This window comes from Centroberyx affinis, unplaced genomic scaffold (genome assembly GCF_046629955.1).
Source record: "Centroberyx affinis isolate AG114_WGS23_722 - 3 ecotype Tasmania unplaced genomic scaffold, CSIRO-AGI_Caff_v1 ptg000409l_1, whole genome shotgun sequence".
Classification (NCBI taxonomy): domain Eukaryota; kingdom Metazoa; phylum Chordata; class Actinopteri; order Beryciformes; family Berycidae; genus Centroberyx; species Centroberyx affinis.
This window is the reverse complement of record NW_027279076.1, coordinates 173,689-198,722: the sequence shown is the minus strand read 5'-3', so window position 1 is coordinate 198,722 and position 25,034 is coordinate 173,689. Positions and strand designations below refer to the sequence as shown.

The 25,034-nt window shown below is 42.9% G+C and overlaps 2 protein-coding genes across 2 annotated transcripts; one reads left to right on the top strand and one right to left on the bottom strand.

The window, feature by feature from the left end:
- Window positions 1–714: 714 nt before the first annotated feature.
- Window positions 715–5,373, top strand: glrx (glutaredoxin (thioltransferase)). Its single transcript, XM_071516567.1, has 3 exons — window positions 715–1,037; window positions 1,846–1,977; window positions 4,946–5,373. Exons 1-2 carry the CDS (start codon window positions 831–833, stop codon window positions 1,957–1,959), a joined length of 321 nt encoding a protein of 106 aa, XP_071372668.1. The 5' UTR covers window positions 715–830; the 3' UTR covers window positions 1,960–1,977; window positions 4,946–5,373.
- rhobtb3 (Rho related BTB domain containing 3) lies at window positions 4,966–24,700 on the bottom strand. The gene is made up of 12 exons (XM_071516565.1): window positions 24,533–24,700; window positions 23,239–23,431; window positions 20,924–21,081; window positions 20,321–20,429; window positions 18,119–18,310; window positions 17,769–17,939; window positions 13,059–13,168; window positions 11,410–11,515; window positions 9,806–9,979; window positions 6,802–6,968; window positions 6,342–6,438; window positions 4,966–5,084 (listed from the first exon to the last, which is right to left on the bottom strand). Exons 1-12 carry the CDS (start codon window positions 24,698–24,700, stop codon window positions 4,966–4,968), a joined length of 1,764 nt encoding a protein of 587 aa, XP_071372666.1.
- Between the last annotated feature and the right edge of the window lie 334 nt (window positions 24,701–25,034).

Here is a 25,034-nt window from a genome sequence, read left to right as displayed (position 1 = left end):
TGTGAACATTTTTTTAAACAGCCAGAGGAGCAGGGAGAAGACAAGAGTTATTATCTGCTGCTGACCTTAACTGACACCAGTGTGGGCTCCATAATCAGCAACAGCTGCACCAACCTTTAGGAATTTTTTTCTTCTCAAACACCCTTTACTCAGAGCATGCGCACATGTTAGCCTCCTCACATATACTGTAGAGTTCATTTAAAAACTTGTGAGGACATTTTTGTCTGTCCCACCTCGAAAAAAAAATGGGTATTTCAAGGTAATGTCCCCAGAAGTCCAGTAGTACATGTGTACTACTGGGCCCTGTGTGTGTGTGTGTGTGTGTGTGTGTGTGTGTGTGTGTGTGTGTGTGTGTGTGTGAGAGAGGAGAGAGAGAGAGAGAGAGAGAGACTGTATGCACATGCACCTGTGCACACAGGAAGAGAATTTCAATTGTGTCTTACTATCATAATAATAATAGCAATAATATAATTTCCCCTAGGGGATCAATAAAGTGCATCCTTAATATATAATATATAATAATAACAATGCGACCCTGCACCACTCTACTAGTGTATCTTCCCTCTCCAGCAGCTCCACTGATATTTCAAGCCTAATATGAAAATGTTTTGCGCGTGCACGCCCTTACATGCACACGCAAGGGTGCGTACTGTCTCTTTAAGAAGGGGGCGGTCCTCACGTCACCCTGATTAGCATAATATTGACAATACGGAAGCAACGTCTCACTCACTCGTTCATCCAATTCATCCGTTGTTCCGTTAGTGGCGAGTTTTGTCACTTTTTTCATTCTATTTCCTGACCGCTTGAACCGACCTAAACCCCGACGGAAAATGGCGCAGGAATTTGTGGAGACTAAAATTAGAGGAGACAAAGTGGTGGTGTTCATGAAGCCGACGTGCTCGTACTGCATCATGGCCAAAGAGGTTTTGTCAAAATACAAATTCAAGCCTGGACATCTAGAGTGTATTGATATAAGTGGACGCAGCGACATGGGCAGCATGCAAGACTATTTCTTGGAAATTACTGGGGCCCGAACGGTAAGTCCCTGATTTTTACTGACTTGACTGCAAGTTGCTACGGCTGGTGTTTTCATTTTGCTGTGGCTGAGCTACGAATAACGTCAAATAACCATAAACCGCTTCAAGGCTGTAAAGCAAGAGTCTCCAAGGAACAAAGAAGCAACATGAATAGGCCTATGAGACTTGTGCATCCTTACCAAGGGTGTAAAAGGAAAAAGAGCTAAGGTAATCCTAACGATAAGAGCAGTCACTATAGGAATATTAGTGATACCATATGAGATTTAAAAATACCATAAATTACGATAAGGTCACTAATAAACCCACTAATTGTGCACCACAGAAAAAACTAAATGACACTATGGGAATATATGTTTTCGTTGGGGCATCTACATTTTCTCTGATATTTCTTACTGCACTTAGTTACATCACGAACAGTCCAGTTAAAAGCTGCATAACGTCACATTTTGTTGCAATATTTTCTGATTGTTCGTTTTCCTTTATCACAATGACTCATCAATTCATGAATGATGATGTGATCCAAAGTTCAGCATCCTGTCATTCATGAGAGTCAACGCTGAGATGAGCAACTGCGCCTGCGCAGCTGCGAGTCTCACTTTGGTGGACTTGGTTATAGCAAATATTAAGTTAACATGTTTTTAATGAGTAAAATTAAGGTTAATAACAAAACTGTAAAAAATAATTATCTAATCAGGGTTAGGAGCTATGGAGGCTGTGTGTGTGGGGGGGGTGTTGTCATGGAAAAGCTGTGCCTGTGACCGTGTATGTCTTGTATTGATGTGGACATAAATATTTGATTTGATTGTAGGTCCCACGGGTGTTCATTGGTGAGGAGTGTGTGGGAGGCGGCAGCGACGTGGCGGAGCTGGATCAGAGTGGCAAACTGGAGGCCATGCTGCAGTCCATTGGAGCGCTGCAGTGACCCGCTCCAGGCCTCCAGGTAGACGGACACAGTCACAAACACACACGTACATTTCCAAGTAGTGTGCACATTGCTTGCACACATGTTGCCTCTTCCCTTACCACGTTATACACACAAACACACTGCACCCACGCACAAGCCAGAAAGAGAGGACAGAGTGAGAGTGTCTGGCTGTGGAAGGAAGGAAAAACAAGAGGGAAATGAGTTTGGAAAGGCAGGCGAGAAGAGGAGGGAAGTTTTGCCTCTCAGAAGACCCGAGGCTGGTGATTAAGTGCATAAATTAGTAACTGTAAGCTCTCATTAGTGTATAAATAAATAAATGAAAGGAAATGAGATGCCGGAGGAGGTGGTCAAAGAGATGAAAGAACTTATTGCTTGGTGGTAGAGACAGGAATAAAATCTGCTTTACATTGTGTTGCACACTGAAGCAAATGGATGTAAAAACAGTCCTATTTGACCGGTAGGAGAAACAACTTTGGGGAAAAAATCAATTCAGTGCAAACAAAACACACACACATGTGCAGACATGAATTGAGTTTGCGGCATGTTCCTTCTAAAACATGTCTTTATTGAGGGCCAGAGTTCATAGTAACTACAGTCTGTACAGCACTGGCCCAGTGGCCTCTGTGGAGCCACATCTATGTCCCCACATGCTGGGTGTGGATGCAGTACTGGGGAGCACTTTGTTTCACTGTCCTGTTTCAGCTGCTATTTACTGATCGATTTTCTTTTATAAGAGTACATTAGGATTTATCTGCTAATACTGTCCCTGGTGGCTCACTAATTCAGAATAGATGATAATGTCAGTTTAGTGTAGCTAGTTAATCTAGAGGATTCACTTAGTTTGGGACTGGGCAACGAGACATGTCAACAAGATCAGGATTTCATACTGGACACACACCTTGATATCGTAGAGCAGCAGCACTCCATTGTCATTATGGCTAAACACACAAAGCCAAATACACCAAGTGATGCCACCAGTTCACAGTCAAAATCTGACAGTGGTTATTTGCTCACATCCTAAGGTACTGCAAGCATTGGATATACAGTAAAGGAGCCCATGTTGACTATTAATCACTGTCGATGACCATTGGAATACAATAATATCTGTAAATTGTCATCATTGCTCTTTCTTAGCATTAATTTTATTGAAGGTTTATATTTTGCCCTGCCCTAACGTACTCTGAACATTTTTTTAAATCAACATTTCTTGCCAAATATTATTTAGCCATATGAAGTAAATACCAGTGAAACAGAGAACTGTAAAATAAAGTCTGGCCCAGTTGTCTCTACTCCAAACGTAAAAAAACCCCATAAATGTCCACGTACAGTACAGTTTACAAAAATAGTCGCAGCACCAGTAAATCATAATCTCATGATGTCCAAAAAACTCCAAAACAAAAGAAACCAAAACCAAAAAAAAAACACCTGTATATCCAGCCAGAGGCATTATGGTTTTCAGTGTCCCAACTAATGTTCATGGTATAAGTCTGGTGATTCCTCTCAAATCTCTGTACACCTTCTGTACACCAAAATGCTACTAAAGGCTGTGCCTTTGTGTGTGTGTGTGTGTGTGTGAGAGAGAAAGACCTTTTTAAGGTTTTATTATTGCAAATAGATACGGGTTGGAGTCAGCATCACTTCAACTGATCCCACTAGGGAAATAAAGTTAAATTCCAGCTCACAGGCTATAAATGAAACTAAAAATACATCTTGTTAGATTTTTCTCTGGATTTGGTGTAAGAAACACTCGATTTTAATACAGGCTATGTATATTTTAATTTCAAGCCATTTCCTGAATGAAATTGAGATGGCCTCATTTGACACAGACCAAGACCAAAATGTATTCAGTCTTGCATGGTAATAAATCACATTCTGGCCCCTAGACACTTATTGATGTTGAATTATAGATCTGAAAGAATCTAGTAAGTGTGTGCAAAAGAACTGTAATTAAATCTGTCCTGCTCGTATGCTAAATTGAGTTTCTGTCATATTACATATGAAAACGAGCATGACTGTGCTACCAGCAGTGTTACCAATTGCGATCCACTGAGCCTTGATTGCTCTGCTGTCTGGGTTTAATGTAGGTGACCGCTCGGCTGAAACACCGCTCAAGAGTTATTTCAACTTAACGAATGAGTACGCTACATTTGCACCCCTTTACATTTTTAAGATATAACATGACACGCATTCATGGGCTAAGGTTTGATTTGAGACGGTGTAATTCAGTGTCCAGCATGGATAAGATACACAGACATCCCCAGGTGTGGAGTACAGAAGACAATTCTTTAGCATGGTTTCCTTTTAATGCAGTTCTGCGTGTACAACCTGATTTCTCATTACCTTTTAAAGTTAGTCAGGTTTGAAAAAGTCTGCTTCTGGACTCCAATGATCGTGGTCTGCTTTACAACAGATACAGGCCATTTTCTAAATCTGTATTCCTACTAAAGATAGTTGAAATCCACCATTTTGTGTCAATGTTGATCTTCACTGAAATCCACCATTTTGTGTCTGCCATTAGAAACATAATCTTCCACAGTCAGAGCTTCTGGCCAATGGCCAGCCAGTCATTTTAAATTCACATTGTTTTTTTTAGGAATCAGTCATTTTGTATTGCCCATGATGGAATAGTCATCAGGCCAAGGACGCACAGTTATTCCATTCTGTTTCTCTCCTCAGGGGGAAAAGAGGAGAGTCACAGTGATGTATGTCACCGCTTGTCGACACTGTCTCGTTGGTCGAAGCCTCTTTGACCTTTTCCTCTCCCACATTGTCCCTCAGAGTCCAGCTCTTAAGCCACAGAACTTCACTATCCTCCAAGCCTTCAACCAGCATCCATTTGGAGTCACCCATCCAACACGGCAGTCTCTAACAACTCTCTCCTGTTTCTTTCCCCTCTTTCCCACATGTTGTTGTCCAATCTCACCCCTTGTCATACCTTTCCCCCTGGATTCCCTCCTCTGCCCTCCTCCCATGTTTTCCACAGGGTTTGGCTTCCAGGCAGGGTCACATAACTATGCAGCGAGACTTGCGTAGTTTGCGTCGCCGCTGCTGGTATTCGCTGAGCTCCTGCAGGTAGCCTCTGGATGGCCAGCGCAGCCTCTCCACCTGCTCACGCTCCTCTTCTGGAACACACACACACACACACACACACACACACACACACACACACACACACACACACACACACACACACACACACACACCGTATCTCCTTTAATCGTCGCCATGAACACAGCCAACGACACTATTTTGTTTACACCGACAAGGACCCGAAGACCAATGGTGATTATGTGCTGTCTACTTAGTTTAGCCTTTCACTTCGCTTGTGCCTTTCAGTACCCGTCCATTTGACCTGAAACAAGTCTCTTGTGTGTGTGTGACTAATGATGACAATAAAACATGATAATGCTACTAACCAGAGCAATGTTGCTATTAATCATTTTAATTAGCCTGTCCTTACTATTGTCTTTATCTGCTTTTAACATGGCATACTAAATGCATAAGGCTATAAAAGATGAGACAACGATTGGATGTGCTGTATGTAACACGAGCATTCAAACATAAAATTTAAGGAGGCATTACTCTGAAGGACTGTCTGGCCCGAGTCCTCTGTTAGACGGATGACTAGCGCGCACACAGCGAGCACAGAGCCCCACTTATCTTCAGCCTCTTAAAGATTTCTTTATATCAGACAGGGGCTATCGACTGATCTGACCGGGTGAGTACTGCAGCTGCTTACACATAAATTCTGCTTTGTGCTCAGGCATTGTGCAAAAAATACTGCAGCACTGTGCTGTACAGTAATTTCATACAGTCTGTTATGGCAGTATAGCATGAAATACAGAAGGTTTCACAGGGGTCTCAGGCCTTTTGACTCTCATGATTCCTTTAAAACTTCAAAATCAACATTTTGTGGGGACTCCATTGGCTCACTTTGTGAGAGAAGTTTGCTTTCATTTCTCTGCTGATAGGGAGATGCTCTGATTACCGCTGTGTATTTTGCATGCTGTTTGGTTGTGCTATGTAGGCCATTTGACATCTCATGAGAACAAGCCCTGCATTCACAACACTTCTCTGAGACAGTGAGCCAAACTTACTCATACTGTGTCAAAAAAGCAAGGCGGATCCTAACTCAGCTCAGTACTCCAACTCTAAATGCATTTTTAACTAAAAGCCTGGAGGCACTCTAACTGAACGATTTTCAAATCTGAGGCACTTTCAAAATGTAAGTTGTAATGAACAATTTAATTTTGCTATCAATTTATCTAGAACACAGCAATGTTCGTGTGCACAGCCATCAATTGAGAGGGTACTTGGCCATAAGGGCAATTTATTTCAAGGTCTTTTGCATGAAAGAGTTTGAAAATTCAAGCACTGACCTGAGAGTTCCAGGAAGTCAGGTTTGTGACTGAAGATCAGGTAGTTGTTGGCGATAAAGTGGAGGAGCCAGACATACAGCTGCTCTGCGTTGTGGCACTGAGGATCAATTTGAACAGAGACATATATCACATAGCGGTGAGTAGGTGATTCACTACTGAATTACAACCTTCAAAGAATCCCCATCTATCATTTGCAGATAAACGACTAGGGCAATTGCAAGTGAAAAGCTTAAGCTTGGTATAAAAAAAATATTGTATAGGGTGTTCTTGTGAAAAATAGCTGGAATTTTCTATATACAATCCCAAGTTTTTATGGCTGAAGGAACTGTCATCCCCATGAAGTGGTAATAGATTTACACAGACAGCAGGCGCTCTCCCACAGCTCTCTGTTTGTGTCCTCAGATCATCTCTGTCGCTCTCTCTTGCCCTCACTCACACTCGAATTCAAAGTTGCACTGACCTTTGCTCGCCGGAGTAGTCGAACCACGCTGATACCCGTTGATGCCAGCTCTCTACTGGGCATGCTCTGAAGGTAAGCGCACACACAGACCTCACACAGGTGCTGCAGTCGTTTCACCTGGTACATCTCGGCACAGACCAGCACCGCCATCGCCTGCAGCACACTAGCTGGACACACAGACAGAGCACAGTCTAGTACATGCAGTATAGCATGCACTATTTGGTAGATACATTTATCCGAAGCTTACTATGAGTACATACATTTTAGCATGGGTACCTCCAGTGGGAATCAAACCACCCAATGCTTATTCTATCAGAAGCTCGGGCAAAAATGCTCCCTAAAGTTCATAAAATGCCTCTGACTTATTGGAGCAAAAAAATGGAAAAGAAGCACAGCAGAATTGCCACATAAAAGCTTAAAACAACCCTTTAACAATAAAGGCATTTCCATTCCACACATGACTAAAAGGCGGAAACCTCCAACCTCCAATTCTCCAACTTGCTGTTACACCCAAAGGCATCATTCCTATACATTTTATATTACATTGATTTCTTGACACTATCGCCGTAGGATTTGGAATCAAATCTTCATTAGTTTTATCGCTATGGCTAAAAATAAAACCCCATAATCGTCTAATGGTGGAAGTCCCAGATCACCACCAAAATCTAATCAATTGTTCCTTGGCCTAAGCCTTATCTATCCACCAGATTTAATGGAAATCCTTTCATAGGTTTTTGAGATATCCTGCTGACAGACAGACAAACAGACTAACTATAGAGGCAAAAAACCTCCTTGGCAGAGGTAATAACATATGTTCAAACATAAGGAGTCATCAAATGCGGCGCTGCGGGTGCTTCTGAAGAGAGCTCAGGTGCCATTTATTTAAAGGCTTGCAAATACACAAACGCAGTTGTCAAATAAACCCGACTATGACAGTAAATAATTTCCCATCGCTTGCTCTGAGCTGTCAAATTACATCTCTACACGCATACACTTTCCGACACGCACAAGCTTTCCACCATCCATACACACAGGTTTCAAACAAATGCCATCAATCATATTATATAATGGTGTCACAATGTCAAACCAAATGGCTCCCCATCTTCCCCGGTTCCTGCCATTCATGCTGGGTCTGTCAGTCAAGAGCAGCCCCCCGCCTCCTCCACATCGTCCTCTGAGCGCTGCGCGACTGATTCTGTACCTGCTGCTCTGATCCACCGTCAGCCCAGCATCACTCATATAGGAGGCTCGTACATTTTGGCTGCACTGTGATCTGAATAGAAATCAGAGCGTTTCTATGTTCTATATTGTATTCATACTATCGTATGAATACAATATTTCTCTATGTGTACTGATGCAGCTCCTCCACTGATGCGATGCCAGCGGTTGCTGTTGCTTCTGGAGGAGTTACCTTGCTTTGACCTTCAGTGCTGAGCTCTTACGTAACGCTGCAACCTCTGGGGCTATGTGGTGGCTTTATTTTCCTGTTGTTGTGGCTCAAAGTGAAGCTATATTTCTGGACAGAGTGTGTTGTGCAATAAGCCTGCATCAGTTTTAACAGACCCCCCCCCTCCCCCGGTCCCATGAGGTGAGCAGGGTTTTAAGGGTTGTTTGTGAAAATGATTTCAGATAGAACTTTTTTTCCTGGTTGCTGGAAGCCATGTATGGGTTGATATGAGATCATTACCTTTCAAACCCTTTTACATTTAACTATCACATGCTACAGAATTAGGGGATTAGTTCTGGTCTATGGGCTCTGTAACCTCTTACCTCTGAGTTATTCTATTTTGGTAAACACAACAAAAAAAAATCCCCTCATTCACTGAACATTTACATTGTCTGGTTTCAGCGTCAATGTATAGTAATACTGAGAAGGTGGATGCCAGCCAATGTTGTGCGTAACTCATTTTGTAACTGTAAATTACAGTTGTAATATTACTTTAGTTAGTTATTAAATAACACATTATTTAAATTTATTTCAACATTTCGTTAGTGCGTTCTGTATCTGTAGTTATCTGTAATTGTAAAGCTGCAATTCAAGAGGGATAGTAGCTGTGATATCATCATGCTTACTGTCATGAAAACAAACACACACACACAGACACACACACACTACTTTGAGTAAACTGGGGGGGGGGGGCAAAGAAGATGCTTTGTCATTTAAGGGTGTAAAGTAAGTAATTCAAATAAGCATGTGCTGTAGCTCACTGCCCTAAACAGAGAGCAATATTCCAACTAATTACTTTGATATGCAATGGACGATGTGATAGATGGTGGCAGCTAAATACAAAACAAAAACAACACGTCTGGGGCCGTGATTTGGCACCACTAATGGCAGATGAAGCAGCGATGCCACGGGTTGATTTTGTCATCACTAAATCTAATTTAATTTGAGCTCAGTGCTGTTCTCCACACGCCTCCTGAGACTGACATTGGCAGCATGTCTTAGTCACACAGATGGTTGATGGGACTTGTCATCTGCTCTTTTGTTTTAGAGGGCCTTTATAGGCTGTGTTTAGTGGGAGAGGCCTGGAGGACAGCGCTTCCTCTCTCAAGTGTTTGACTGCCGATTTGGGATTGGCTCTTATTTCTGTGGTATACAAACGGGGTGAAGGATTCAGTGGGAGAAAATCTTCACAGCAGAGGACCGCTGTCATAGCATAAAAGACAGTGTCATCTTGTTGGTCGAAAGCGACTTTGATCTCAGTAATAAATTTCAACCAAGCCAGGGGAGTAGTTACTGGGGGTGGATGAATAATACACACAACTGAGGGCTGCCCAGTGCAATCAATCTTCTATTGTTGGCCACTGCACAAAATCCACTGGAGGGTTTAACGGGTTCAGAGCCATGATAGAGGTCACTTACACCATAGCTGTTTACTCACTATATTTAGACCCCCCATTGGAGATTTGCTTGTGGTTGTAGGTATCATCTGGTCATCAATCTTATTGTATAGTGTAGTAGCGGCGGGCACAGTGGTGTAGTCGTGTGTAGTAAACCCACCAGGACAGCAGGTGTCAGTGTAGAGGTACTCCAGGAAAGAGAGGAAGGTGTCTGAGGAGACTCCGTGGATGGGCACCACCCGGCTCCGCGCCTCCGCATACTTCCCACTGAACATGGCCGCCATGACATCACAGCGCGCCACCAGCACCGCCCGGTGGGCCGGCAACACACTCCCTGGAAAACACACACACACACGCAAAGTTAACATCAATGTGTATAGAATTTCCAAGTGGTGTTGGGGAAAGTCCCAACGAGGTGGAAGATGACAATACCTGAGAATGTAAACTATATGTTGTTTGAATCACAGTTTTGTCAATTACTTGATGCATTGAATCTTGAACCTTGGTAACAGAATACACTACATCTTAAAATTGAAAATGTCACAGTGTCACAATGAAACGGCATTTTAAGAACATCTTGCTTCCTTAATGTGATGTATTTCCTGTTCAAACAGGATATTGGAGCGGGACATAATGTGGATTTACCCAATGATATTTCACTGGGTAAACCAATGAGCTATCAGTTAGGGAGACAAACCCAGTTTTATTTAATGAGAGAGGTGGAGGGGCGGAACTGTTAAAAACTCTGTGATGGATTTATTCGTTGGAATTTTGATGTCCTTTTTTTGTCATTTTTTGGCATAAATTGTCAAATAGGTGCATGGTGTGATGAACTAAAAAGGCGAAGTGACTTATACATACAAATAGATCCTGAAGGTTAAAGACGCCTAACACATACAAATGGCGAAATTAATTCTCAAATAAAAGTAGACAGTCAAATATTCCTACTGTCTCTAACATTTCCCTTTTGGTTCACCAGACGAGTCTTGAAACGAAACATAATTCTATTTGGCTTGTTATGAGTGATGACTTGTCATCGCGGGCCATTTAAATTACTGGGAAACAAATGACATGTGAGGCCTGGGCATAAATCCTGACATAATCATGACATGATAAGTGCCACTAACAGACAATGACGGCTCTCTCCACAGTCCAGTGTCAAAGCAGGATCAAAAAAGAACAGAAATGCACAAAATAATCTGGTGAAATTTTCTAAATGACCTCCAAGAGCTAGAATTATAATTCTGAGGTGCAAGGACAAGAAAAACTCTGTGCGCTCGCTGTGAGACAAATATTGATTGAGAGGGGCTTTCGGGCATTCTTACTGGCTTTCTCAATCTGATCCTTTAATAGAGAAACGGCTGAAAGCAATTCAAGGGAAAGCTTTTGGCGATCCATGGATACAAGATGAAACATAACAGGGAAGGAAGCCTGTAGCCGGGAACATTTTATCTCATTTTACTGAAGTACTGCTACATGCTCAGAAGAAAACCCTTTTCCTCACTCCCTGTAGATTCACATCCATTGTAGATATGTCAGGTCACATCCATGTAGCCCCAAGAACCACCGAGCAAACTGCCTGCACCTCCAAATGGACCACCTAATTAAGGCCCAGGACCGAGAGCGTCATTTAATCAAGGCTAATAAAATGTGACCATCCTCTGCTGTGTGTGTGCGTGTGATTGCGCATGCACGTGTGTGTGTGTATGTGAGTGTGTGTGTGTTTGTGTGTATGTGTGTATAACAGATTGGCATGCACTTAACCTTGCACCATGAAGATGACGTCAGAGTATAGAGGAGAATTAAAGAGGTTGACCAGAGTCTGAGGGCCGAGCTGAGCTGCCCGCGCACTTGGGGTATCCCTGGGGCCCTGCACACACACGCACACACACACATACACACACACACACACAGAAGGGGAGGGGCAGACAGACCGACAGGACAGAAAGGAAGACAAAAAGAGAAACGCATTCATCCACAGAAACAGACGTACAGGGTTAAGATTCCACCGCTGGCTGTCAGGTACTTCCCAGCACACTTGCCATTCTGTGCGTCCATCCCACCTCCCCTGTGGAATACAAATGGCCTGTCTGCCAGCCTTGCTTAGCGCTAGCCAAATCTACTTAAGCTGCATTGCCAAGACAGCCACGATGGAACTGGCTAATACTGAAAACAGACTGGGAGCCAGGCGGTCATCCAAAGCCATCTCTATTGCTAACTCATTTGTGCCCATTATAAGCCAGTCAAAGAATACGTAATGCAAAATACATGAATACTGCACAGCATATGAAACCGGTAGTGTGTGAATGGTTGTGTGCCTCTGTGTATGTGTGTGTGTGTGTGTGTGTGCACATTTCTGAAGTCCATAAATGTGTGTCGTCACTGCATCCCATTACCATTACTTGACCTTTCTCTGTCAATTGAAGCACAAAGAACTCCATATTCTTGCATTGCTCTGTTGGCTTAGTGCAGCTGAGGGAGGGTTCGGTAAACACAGCGACAAAGACGGAATCTTCAGCAAACACTAACAGAACCAAGCCTCTTTCATTTTGTAAAATGACTTGAATGCATACAGAAACTAAATTTCAACTGGTCTCACAGACTGGGATAACCTGCCAGTGTATCTGGGGGACCAGATCCGAGTCATGACAGGATGTTAGGGTGTCTCTTCGTGTTAAGGTGGCGTCTCGGTGTGTCAGCTCCTCTCAGCACCGCCTCAGGTGGAAGACCTAGTTCTATCCAGATGGCTTGGTATACCATGCCTGGTGCCAAAGGCTTGTCAGAAATAGCTGTGTCATACCTCCTGATCTGTGTGTGGCCTGCACATGTAACCAACCCCCATGTTTTCTAGTTAGACACACAGTACATTACAGTAGTACGACAATGCATTTCATAACATAACATTATATTTCAAGGCTGACATCCATTGAAGTCCTTACAGGTATTGCGTTGCGCATTTTGTTTCTTTGAGACTCTTCTCGTTTGTGTTGTGTTAATTCTCTCAGTAACTGAGAGGTGATTAGGGGCAATTATTATGTAATTATGCTAACTATAGTCACATTATTATTGTGCGGTTTTCTAAACGAGGTCTTGGTAATTATGGGATTGTGTTTGCAATGGTTTTAACTAGCAAAACACATTTATACCTTCAAAAGCAAGGACTGGCATTATTACATTCATTAATTAATTAATTATTGCTCACAACAGAACATATATTTAACCTCTTTACTTGGGAAGACTGAGTTAGCTTAGACCACAAGATAGGCTGGTCTCAAACATTATGATGGAATTTTCATGAAATTCATAGATATTAGCAGCTAAAGTGAGAATGGTGAAATCTTGTAAATTGAACAGTTGTCAGAGGGAATGATTTTGAACATTATGTTGTGTGTTTCTGTTTTTAAGGACCTCACCTTGTCTCTGCCCATGAAGGACCGTATGCGTTCCATAAGCTGAGCCACGGCCAGCGAGTTTTTCAGCTTCTCTTCCAGGGCCTCCTGGAGGTGCTCCCACTCCCACGCTCCTGCAAAACATCCACAAACACACAGACTCTGCAGACCTACAATAGCACAGTTTACAGAGACAGGGAGGCAAACTCTTCTCAAATAGCTGGCATGGTGCTCTGACTACCCACACACCTAGCACTGAACATTCAGGGCCTGGTTTTCTAAAAGTATCATTGTTCTAAAATTTGTCTGCTCGCTGCTTCCAACAAAACTTAAATAATCTATGGTGGTTATGGGTGGGACAGCCAGTTCATATTCCCTACAAAGTCAAAAACACTGACTCAAAAGCCTTTGCAAAATAGATCAATGAATATAATAAGTCTGGTAATAAGTCAACTAATTAGTATGACTTTAATATTAATTATTATGGTCAGTTTTTTTTTTCTCCTGGAAAACTGTAATTATCTCTTACTTAACAGTATTCACAAATACATTCATATTTGATAAGCACTCTACAGAGGTAATTTTGCATGCTTGCATTCGTTTCCATTTCATTTCACAATGAAATGAAAAATGACTTTTTCATCTTGTTAGCCAATTCTCCACATCATAACGTATACCTATTTAACAATAAATGCCAAACATTTACAAAATATGTATTTTCATATCAAAATCCCATTACTTTTACTCCCTGGAAAATGGTGTATTACAACCAATATATACTATATAATAACATCACAGATTTTTGAACAACCTGATTTTCGACAAAATGTGATCAGTGGCGTCAAAGACATTGTAAAGACAATTAAACAAACACTGTGGTGCCCCCTTTACACCAATCAGTGTAATTTTGAAAATGCCAGAACAGCGCACTGACAAGCATCATTCCCCGAAGTTTTGGCAAAATCCAATGACATCCCAGATATTGTGCATGATGAATGGATTGACCGGGGTCGATGGGTCCCTCTGTCCCTCCCGTGATTTCATTGTGGGGGACAATAACCAGCAGCACTGAAATACATCAGATGAACTTGTCTAACTATTAATCCCATCTAATACATACATAAGAAAAAGTAAAGCTCTTTGCCCTGCATTATCATAGTATTATGATTAGTGGGGGTAAAAGGGAGAAGACATCTAGGCTACATTTATTTACTTCAATGGGCGCACTCCTTTAAATAACCCAGTGCAGCCCTGCAGCTCGATGGGGGTGGAGTACTCTGTCTCATCAGGCCGTAAACAGACCGTTGAGGGAAGAAGGGAGGTAGAGCTCACGATTGGGCAGGATTTAGCTCATCATCAGTTCATAATGACTGTATTTCAGCTGATAGAGGGATTACTTCAACACATGGTGCAGGGTAATGACACCGCATGGTGCAGACACCTCAGGCAGGGATAAGAGATTAGCTCAGTAGCTGTGGTGAGCTTTTTGCTGACATGCAAGCATCAAAAAACGCAGAACTGGATTATGAACTTGCAGATGATTTTATAGGTGGGATGCAATGGACCTTAATAGAATGGAATGGAATGAATATGACTTTAAACTGCAAAAAAGTTCAAACAATTTCTAGATAATCTCACAAATAGGTTGTCGTGTTGCTGTAATTCTCCTCCTCACCCACACACACACACACACACACACAAACAGTCCCTCACATGTGCACCATGACACACACACACAGACATGCGTGCACACACATGTACCAAACATGCATATAGACACAATAGTTACCCAGTGACAAACTCAATGATTCAACGGCACAGTATACAAAGAGACACAGTCGCACAGTGTTAGCGTCACACAAGCAAAGTCACAGCTTCTATGATTGTCGCCACACACTCAAGTGACAAACACCTCTGGAGTTACGACACATGAGGGTAACGCACTGTTTACCTAGAGGCATGATACCATTGTGGCAATTCTGTGCTGTGAAGCCAAAATGTTGAAATGAATGGAAGTGAATGAATTGTCAGCTGAAGATGTTATCCCCTCTTTAGTATAACAAAGTACAGCCTGTTGTAGGCTTACAGCAAATGAACAACAAACATTGGCACACTATGCTCAGAATGTTTCCGCGGGCGAAAAAAGGAACACATTCACATCTGATAAAACCCAATTCAGGAAAATACACTAACACAGAAATACACATACAAAGTAAGCTGCTTTAAACATTCAAATAAATCCACCATGTTCAAGGCTAACATTAGTCATTCTTCACACAAGACTAAACATCGTTTCCCTGCAGTGTTTTATGGAGACGTGGCATTCATCTTCTGCTCAGCACACACACACACATTTTCCTCTCCACAACTGTCTCGAAAATACTCTCTCTCTCTCTCTCTCACACACACACAAACACACACACACACACACACATACAAACAGTATGCTCTAGATTGCAGCTCTCACCACCCAAACACTGTCACGTTATCTCACAGAAATGCAAGCAGCACCTTGCTCTCCTCTTCTTCATCACCCCGCCCCCTCTCTCACTCTCACGTCCCTCCCTCTTTTTCTCCTTACTCGCTATTTTTCCACTCCTTACTCTCCCATCTTTCTCCTCTCTCGCTCTCACGGGAAAATACGCACACAAGCGCACGAATATGCAGGCGCGTATGTGGCAAATGGCACACTGCACTCTCCGTCTTTCAACCCCACGTTTTCTTATTCTTATTCATACAATCACTCACACAGAGACTCGCAGCCTAACCCTATAATCTTCTTCCCTTCTCCACACATCTTTCATCTTTGTGTGTGTGTGTGTGTGTGTGTGTGTGTGTGTGTGTGTGTGTGTGTGTGTGTGTGTGCGTGTGTGTATGTGTCTGTGTGTGCACAAACACATGCACAACCACACACACACATACACACAAACACACACACACACACACAGCTTATAGTGTGATCTTTCACTCTGGGCCCCATTCAAAGCTGTGTGTGTGTGTGTGTGTGTGTGTATGTCTTGGTATATGTTTATGCGTGTCTATGCTTGTCTGTTTGTGTGTCAGTCTCTGTGTATGTGTGTCTGTTTGCCTGTGTGTGTGCACATGTATGTTCACTCACTGACTGTTGCTCACATACATAAGAGGCAGTCGGCCATGAATCAGATGTTACCACAGCACTCCTCCTGCCATAAGGACTGCTGCACAAAGCGCGGCCTGTAATGAAGAGCTGGCATGCACAAACCCTCCAATCTAGCATGCAGCATAGCACGGCACTGCAGATTCTGGAGCCACAGACTGAGATTTTCATTATAACATTAACGTCAGAGAGAATATCACTAGGATATTTAACAAAGCTTCATATGAGGCAAAAACACATATCTGGAAAACATTTTGGATGTAAGTGAAATGTGCTATAATAGATATTTAGAATGGCTGCAAATGTGGCTGTATATTTTATGGCTGTGTGTAATTATGTGTAAATGCTTGCATAAAGTCTGTGCCTGTACACAAGTATCCTTGTTAAGGGAATTAAATATATGATACCATTTATTTTATTTGACAGTTTTACCAGAGCTCATCATTCGTTGATGTAAAAATGAAGCCACTATAACAGGCTACAAACCCAAATTCTATCAACAAACCTCAGCGGCTATCAAAATTATATTATATTAATTCCAAAACCTCCAATGACATTCCTCAGTACAGAGCCAATCCAGCTAACTGATGTCCATAATATTTACTAGAACTGTGCCGGGTGAAACTAAATCAACAGGAATGGTCTGAGACATCTAAGTGCAATTATGGGTTAGCAAAATAATATGAACATTATAACCATTACGCAATGACTGACCCAGTCGCAGATTAAAATACTATGGTCACTTACTGTCAAGCACTTTTAGATTTGATTGATTTCTATTCCTCATCATAATGGAACCTTGGACTAGACCCAAAAGCAGGCAAAATGCCTTCCAATGGCATGCCAGGTAAGATTAATCGACACATCTAAATTATTGGAAATAGAGTAAATACTTGTGGGGAATGGAATTCCCATTCTATGAATGTCAGTCCTGTTCTCCTGTTACGTGGCATTTAAACCTCAGCTGCAGCATACAGAGCGTTTCTAGGGTGGTAACAACTGGTGGGAAGCATTCAAGGCTAAATCACTGGCCTTGACATTAGTAACACAAAAAACCCTCACTGAACCCATCACTGTCAACGACTATTTAACCATGTCATTGATTCATAAATCACAATAGCAAGTTGTCGTTACCCAGAAATCATTTAATGTGGTGTCAGTAACCTGTGCACTCCTCGGACGTAAATTTTTTCCTTGGTAAAAAAAAACATTTGGCAGGTTGGTGAGTCCAGCTTTCTCTGGACGGAGTGCTCTCTCGCTGCTGTTTAGGAGACAGTTTTTTACTTTGTCTCAGAAGTTTCTACTCTGCATTTCCTGTGTGCTGAGAAGAGAACCTGCTAGTGACCATACCTACACCAGAATTTCCATTTAGGCAATTTCATTTGGGTGAATCTACGGGATCTCAATTAGAGGGGATTGGACACTCTTCTCTGTTGCAGCCCCACTTTGTGATTTTGGCTCATAAGTGCAGCATTAAATGTAGACATTATTTGATAAGGTTAAAGTATATAGCTTTCACTTTTCCTTACAGAGAAATGATTTCAGCTGCAGTGTGTCTAAGTTGTATCCATGTGTGCTGTGTCTGACCGGTAGTTTACCTCTGTAAAGGAACATGAGTGTCTCCCATAAGCACAGACACAGGAGGGGGTCCTTCACCACCAGACGAGAGAGGCGTCCGGCCAGGTGCCCGTCTGGCCGTGGCATGTCGTCAATAATACCCCCGTCCCAGGTGGAGAGCAGCGAATGGGGGCCTCCGTCCCGCTCTCGGCAAACACACCGCGACTGGGGACGTTCCCTGTGCAGCCAGAGATCAAATTCACCACAACATTTTTCACAGTTACATTGAAAAGTGGGAGGGGGTGGGTGTACAGGAAGAGCGACAGACTACAGATGGTGAAACAGCGAGCTAAGCTCTGTCCTGTGAACTAGGATCTGTGTTACTACCTGGTCTTGGGCCCCAGAAGCAGCTGTCTGAAGTACGGGCTGACGGCACACAGCACGGCCGCGTGCGCCCAGCCCAGCTCCTTCCCAGAGTCCCCGGCATAGAAAGCCACGTCGGCGAACTGCACGCCACGCTCCAGCAGCCACTGCATGTCCTGGGAAAAGCTAGACTCCTCCACTCGGATGGGGGGAAGACGTGCTGAACAGATGGAGGGAGAGGTAGCATGGAGGGTGGAGATGAGGTGAGGGAATGTGTGTGTGTGTATAGGGGGGAGAGAAAGGTAAAGCACAGCTGTAATTCTTGAACAATCAGAGTCGAAATACAGACAACTTGCCTGCCTGCCTTATGCCAATAATTAAAGGAAAAATCCACCCTTGGATACTCTTACACTGTAATTGTTGTCATTTACTTTTTTGGTGTACCCACTTTCCCCCACTTTTCCCTCAACCTGACTCGTCTACTTCTACTTCTTCCTACATTTCCCAGAATGACCTTTGACAGGGGGGTTCTCTATGCTGTACACATGTAGGTGGAGAGAGCAATAGCTGAGAAAAAGTGAGTGAAGAGAAAACAATGCCGTGGTGCCCGGTTGCTCAAATGAGAAAAAAGCCGCTGAAGAGTTGTACTTCAAACGCTACTAAAGACAGATCTGCAAAGATGCACACTGTGGCTGCACTGCATTCTGGTCTACTGAAGCTACTGTCAGTGGAGAAATTGGTCTCTCTGCCTCTTCTATGATGGATTTCTCCCTGCATGATTGTTGAACGTCGGTACAAGATTGTGAGTATAGAAAGAAGCCCTTGCTCTTTGATTCTGGGGGACTGACACCAAAACTTGATGTTGTTAAAGTTTTTTAAGGTGGATTTTTCCTTTAAGGTGAAGGTTGGAAAAACAATCACAGAGGAATGATTAGCTGTGGAATGAGTGAGATAGTGAAAACAGTAGTTACAAGAAGAAAAGTTTGATGAGAAAAAAAAAACAGTTGGAAAGCAGAGAATCGACCAGTCTGGAGCAGTGACCTGGGAACAAGGGGTGACGAGAAAGACAGCGTTAAAAAAAAAAGCAAGAAAGTGAAGGAGGGGGCGGGGGGGGGGGGGACTACGTAAATCATTGTCCTATTATATTCCTATTCATGCTTAATACACACTGCGCCTCTGTGGACCTCATCACTTTTTTATGGCCACTCAGATTTGGCCCTGCAAACAGAGCTCTGCCTGAATCAGTGCACTTCATATTTAATGCAAGCTACACCATAACTAGAGTTAAGTAGGGTTGGACAGGCACCAACAGATCCAGCCCACGCATGCTGCCTTGTTGGCAGGGCTTTACGCTGTCAGTCATTGCATCAGAATTCGACAGATATAGCAGCTAAGTGGTCAGATCAATATTTAACACTTTATTTATAGTTCACCAGCTTAGTCTGTGTTACATATTTGTAGATGTTTTACTTCTTAAAAATGTATGTTGCATGGAGAAACACTGAATTTCACCATTCAATCAGTCACCAAAGTAAGTAGCAGTAGTTTAAAGGTTAGAGAAGCAGGTCTCTGAAAGAAAGGTCAAATTCCTAGACCGGTTAAGAAAAGTTGCTTAAGGTAAAGTTAATGAGTAAGCCCATCTCATCCCTCAACAACTATCATCAAGACGCCTTGGAACAAATCACTAAACCCTCAATTGTTCCTGTGGTTGGTGCAGAAAAGAGCTCAGCCAAAACCTTTCCTTGTATAAATAAAGGTTTAAAAAAACGATTCAAACCTTATGCAATAAAAGTAATCTACCTCATCTTCTACCTCGTCTGTCATTTTTGATTTTCATACTGTTACCTTGGCAGTTGCTGAGCTACATATCTGAGACAAAGTTTCCATATCTAAGATCTAAGACAAAGCTTCCATTTTGGAACAGAAAATATTGATCAGGATAAATCCTTTTTGTTCAGCTCTTTTCACAGCTCTGCAAGCTCAAGAAGCAATAATCCCCTTGATCCATTTGTTCCAACTCAGTATTCTTTATACACAGATTTTCTTTGTCAAGACAGAAACAATTTAAGTCAGCAATATGTTCATAATTATTAACATTAGATTTTAACAACAAATATGTAGAAAAAAAATCTAAATATTCTGTTTATAGACACAGATAGGCCACAAATAGATGGCACTTGCGTAAAATAAAGACAGTATTAGGTATTCAAAAACATTGTATTCCTCTGACCTGGTTGTTCTAAGTGAGGGGGACGGGGTTCGTTCAGCTTATTCCCCCGCCTCTTCTCTGGCCTCTCTTTGGCTTTCTGTTTCAGACACTGAATCATAAAGTACTCCAGCTGAAGAATACACAGACATACAGTATATTAGTTCAAACACAAGGTACAAACATAGTGTTGTTAAATTACCATCTCTTCACTTTGGCAGTAACTTCCTCAGTTGACTAAAATGACCACCTGTCCTTGTCTCCTCCACTACACACCTACCTCAAAATGCTAGAGTTAATCTAGTCTAATGGGCAGGAAGAGCAGCCCAAATTAAAAATGTATACCACAGCTGTTTGTTGTGATTACAGTATTAATATCGCATATGTGCACATATGAGAATGCTGATTTTCTCAAGGGCCCATGGGTCAAAAAACTCACTTAACACTTCAATGACCAAAAAAAAACTTTCAATTCAAGTCAGAAAAACAACAACATTTTAGTTAAGTGTTTCTTCTACCACAGCAGCAAAAAGCAACAGTAAATTGCCTGAGGCAGCAAGTGACACCAATGTAGTCATTATCTTTCGATTGTGACACTTTAATGCCTGGTGTGACACCATCACTTACCACGCTGCCAAAGTAGCGACCCACGAAGACATGGTTGAGAGAGGGCAACTCTAGGTAGGTGGCCCCCAGGTCCCGGGACAGCTGCAGACCCTCACTGTGAGGCACACAGCTGCTCCAGTCGGACGCACACAGGGGGCAGGTACAGGGGGGGCCCTCGTCTGAACAGAGAGGTGCGTTAATGTTAGAGACATGAGAATTAAACTCCACATGAAATAATTGAAATTGTATAGAGGCTATATAATTGAATTAAATAAACAGAGAGTGCTAGTATAGCTAGGGTATATGAGAAGCGATAGGTGAGGTATTCATAGTACAGTATATGCCATTTGGGGGATGCTTTTATCCACAGTGCCTTACAGAACCATGACAGCATGCATTTTTAGTATGGGTGACCCTAATAAAAATTGAGCACCTAACGCTGACAATGCTGGCGTCATTGAACCTGGTTAAAATTAAATCAACCGACATACATATTTTCAAGCACAATTACTTGATCCAAACCTACTGTAGGTCAAAACGTATTTTGCAAATAATTCTTAGTGTTTGTTTGAAGCTGCTCGGAGGACTGTGTAGGACAAAACAAGAAGTGCTGAAAAAGTTTTGAAAATCAATTTGTGTGATGTGTACACCCCACCCAACTGATGCTCTTCATAAGTTATAACAACCACTAAGAATTATGCACTAATATCATCTGACCCCAAGTCTGATCCCTACATTTTCACAGAGTTCAAAAAGACAAAACAAGAATACTGGAAAAAACAATGAAACGTCTGATAGCAAACAACGCACCAAAATAAGGTTAGTATCATCTAATTAAGCAATATCTGCAATGGCATGTGCACTGTCTAAGAACACCCATACTGTCGCTTCTGTGCATGGGGAAACAAAGAGACACAATGAGAAGGGAAAATTAGAGGGATTAGCATGGAGGAGAAAAGGGCCAAGGAAGGGCTGCACAAAGGAGGGGAGAGCCAGGGAGAGCTAGGAAGATGAGAGAATGAGTGGGGCGTACAGCTAAGTGCTGAGGCATTTGATAAATCATACCGCTAATAAAACTACAGCCATGACACAGAGAAGGGGCTAGCACAGTGTCTGTCTGTCTGTGTGTGTGTGTGTGTGTGTGTATCAGAGAGTGTGTGTGTGAGAGAAAGAAAGTGAAAGGGAGAGAGTGTGCGAGGATGACAGGCTGTGACTCGGCATCTCTGTGGTATGGCATGCATGCGCGGATGTGCATGCATGCCCTTGCATAAATCCATTTGTGTGTGTGTGTGTGTGTGTGTGCGTGTGTGCGCCTGCGTGCGTGCAACACTGGTTTAATGGCTGTGTTAATGCATGTACGTCAGCCTTCTCTGCTACAGTTGTGCCTTAGGTGGTCTAAGTCGAGCAGCAGGAAGTACTCAGAGCTCAGCCGTCATTCTCTGCAGTCATGGGGGGATAGTTTGAAAATGCTCACAGCCACAAACAAAAACACAAACAAAGGATCTGGTCTAAAGCTACCCACTCTCTCTCTCTCTCTCCCTGTAAAGACTTCACTTACACTATGATCATCCTGCAGTGAAGCTCTGACAGGATCTCAAAGTATCTTGAGCAGCCAAGCTAAAAATACAGCCTGGTACATGTGATGGGTTTGTTTACAGGATTAAAATTAAACAGGGGTCAAACAGAGGCAGACACATTGAGGTGCTGATGTAAGTTAATTCATGATGTGTTTAACAGCATCCACTCAGGCTAGACCAAGTGCCCTACTGCCACTTAAAGGAAGAACTACTGTTATGTGTGTATGTGTGTGTGTGCATGTGTGTGTATGTGCGTGCACACATATGTATGTATGTATGAACCCTTGTCTGCTTGCAAGGCTTATAATGGCCCAAAATGAACTTAGGCAAATGCCTTGCTGTGGTTTGTTTGTTACAGAAATGCATTAGAGCTGGCAGCCTGAAGGCAGCCAAGCTGAGATTTAATCATGAGCATCCTCCTCATTGCTGGGAGGACAAGCTAGAGGACACAACACTCAGACAGCTATCTCACTGGCCCAACGGGAAGAACAGTATTGTCATGAAAACAAAATCAATGATTGAGTCAACATCAAAACGTCCCTAAAATACCAGGTTATCATGTTATACAAGTACAATGACAAAAAAGACTAAAAGATCGAGATTGACATAGAAGACACTTTGTAGTTTGCTTCAACTCAAACCCCAATATTCACATACAACAATGACATTTTGCCAAAGGAATCAACTGTCAGTTGTCAAAGCTTTGTTGCCAGATCTAAACTCACTGTGGCTTCAACAAAATGATCATCATGTCCTCACCGTTGAGCCGCGCTCCCACAGCGACCAGGATGACAGGCACACCCCAATGCCTCAGCAGTGGGCGGAGTCTGGGGGCGTAGCCGTTCCTCACCTGCTGAAAGGCCAGCTTGTCGTTGACCGAATACTTAATGACCAGGATGTCCGCCTGCTCGAGAACACTCCGCACGCTGGCCCAGTCACTGTCCAGCAAGTCCTGGAGAGGCAAGAAAAACATAACAAATACATAGCACAAGGTAGCACAAGGTCTGATACACTCCAACACAACAACAACAACAACAACAACATCAACAACAACTAGAACTAGAAGTAGAGAACAGACACATGAGAAATGGAATAAATATGGTATCTACATAAGCTCTAACCTGTACCATTAACCTTAACTCTAAACAACCCTAACCCTCCTTGTCTCCCAAAGTACAAACACCTCTGCATGGATCTGAAAGTAAATTGGGAAATGGGACTTTACCCTCAAGCACCTGTGTGAAGCTAGCCTGCTCTAAACCAACAGCAATACCTGATTCAACTCATTAGACAGAAAAAAACTTCAGTGAGCTTAGAGCAATTAGAATATGAAAAGGATAAAGAGGCATAGAACTAGACTGAGTCTGAATGTGTCCCTAACACCCCCCCTGACATGGTTAGACAGCACTATAATGGGACGCATACAGAGTTGCTATGAAATCATAACAGTGGTTCATTTCAAAATCATAAGCTATTAAGAACAAAAGTTCTTTCATCAGTTTTTGTGTGTTGCATTTTAAAATAGCGTCCTTCGAAGAATAGAGACATTCTCATAAGGCTGCCATCAGTGCTGCAAGGCAAGCGGCCTTGGAATTTGAAATGTTGTACATCTTTCTGAGCTGTGGAAGCAGACTGAAAAGTGAAAAGTAAACAGCGGCTCAGTGACTCACACTCCTTTACAATGACAATGTTCTGACAAAAATATCCCACTTCCTTCACTGCATGCTTCGCCATCTTGGCCTGCCTTGACCTTGCTCTGCCTCTGCAAATCAAATCTGGACTAAAAAGAACAGACTCGCCATCGCACACACAGATGAAGGATGAAATCCCAAAGATGGCTGTCCAGAGAAAAGCAGAGAATATCTGAAGCCATGGCAACACCTAATGAGATGGCTTAATGGAGCTGAAATATTCTCTCTTCAAACCCTTCTATTCCTTTATCTATACATGATGTGCCTATTGGATGGAGGCGTGGACCTGTGTCAGTTATGCATGAGCCAAACCAGTCAAGCCATGATCTAGGCCTATGTACTGTATCTATCCAATGTCTTACCCAGCTGGGACAATCCCGCACCACTACAGTGACATCTCCAAAGACACGTGAGGTGTACTCCATGAAGGCTGGGTTGTGCAGGCTGCTCTCCAGGTCGCGGGGGCCGACCACCGCTCCGTGACCCAGGTAACTCCACAGCAGGCCTCCCTGCAGCTGCCCCTGGCCCATGATCTCCTCCCCCGGCCCGACCCCTCCTGGGCATTCGCTGCCGAGAGCCACGATGTGGATAGACCTGCAAGACACGGCAGCAGCCAGACAAAAGCCTGGTGGGGACTCATGGATGGAGTGGAGGATCATGGAACTACACACACAAGCAGAGGGTGGTCAAAAGGTAAAGCACTGAAAGAGAGGAGGCGTACAAGTCCCTCTCTTCCCCCTGTTCCTTATTATTCATGTCTATCACGGAGACAGTGCATCACTATTATGTCACTGAGCAAAATGACTGGCAGTGGAAGCTTGGCAAGGCCCATAACGTGGTTACCTGAGTGGGCATTGTGTTTTA

Coding starts and splice junctions, on each gene's coding strand:
- rhobtb3 (XM_071516565.1), bottom strand. CDS start 24,700: ATGGGCCAGGGGCAGCTGCAGGGAGGCCTGCTGTGGAGTTACCTGGGT. Junction 23,432..24,532: donor TGCGGGATTGTCCCAGCTGG/GTAAGACATTGG, acceptor TTGCCTCTCCAG/GACTTGCTGGACAGTGACTG. Junction 13,169..17,768: donor ACTCATGTTCCTTTACAGAG/GTAAACTACCGG, acceptor GATGTTTTGCAG/GAGCGTGGGAGTGGGAGCAC.
- glrx (XM_071516567.1), top strand. CDS start 831: ATGGCGCAGGAATTTGTGGAGACTAAAATTAGAGGAGACAAAGTGGTG. Junction 1,038..1,845: donor AAATTACTGGGGCCCGAACG/GTAAGTCCCTGA, acceptor ATTTGATTGTAG/GTCCCACGGGTGTTCATTGG.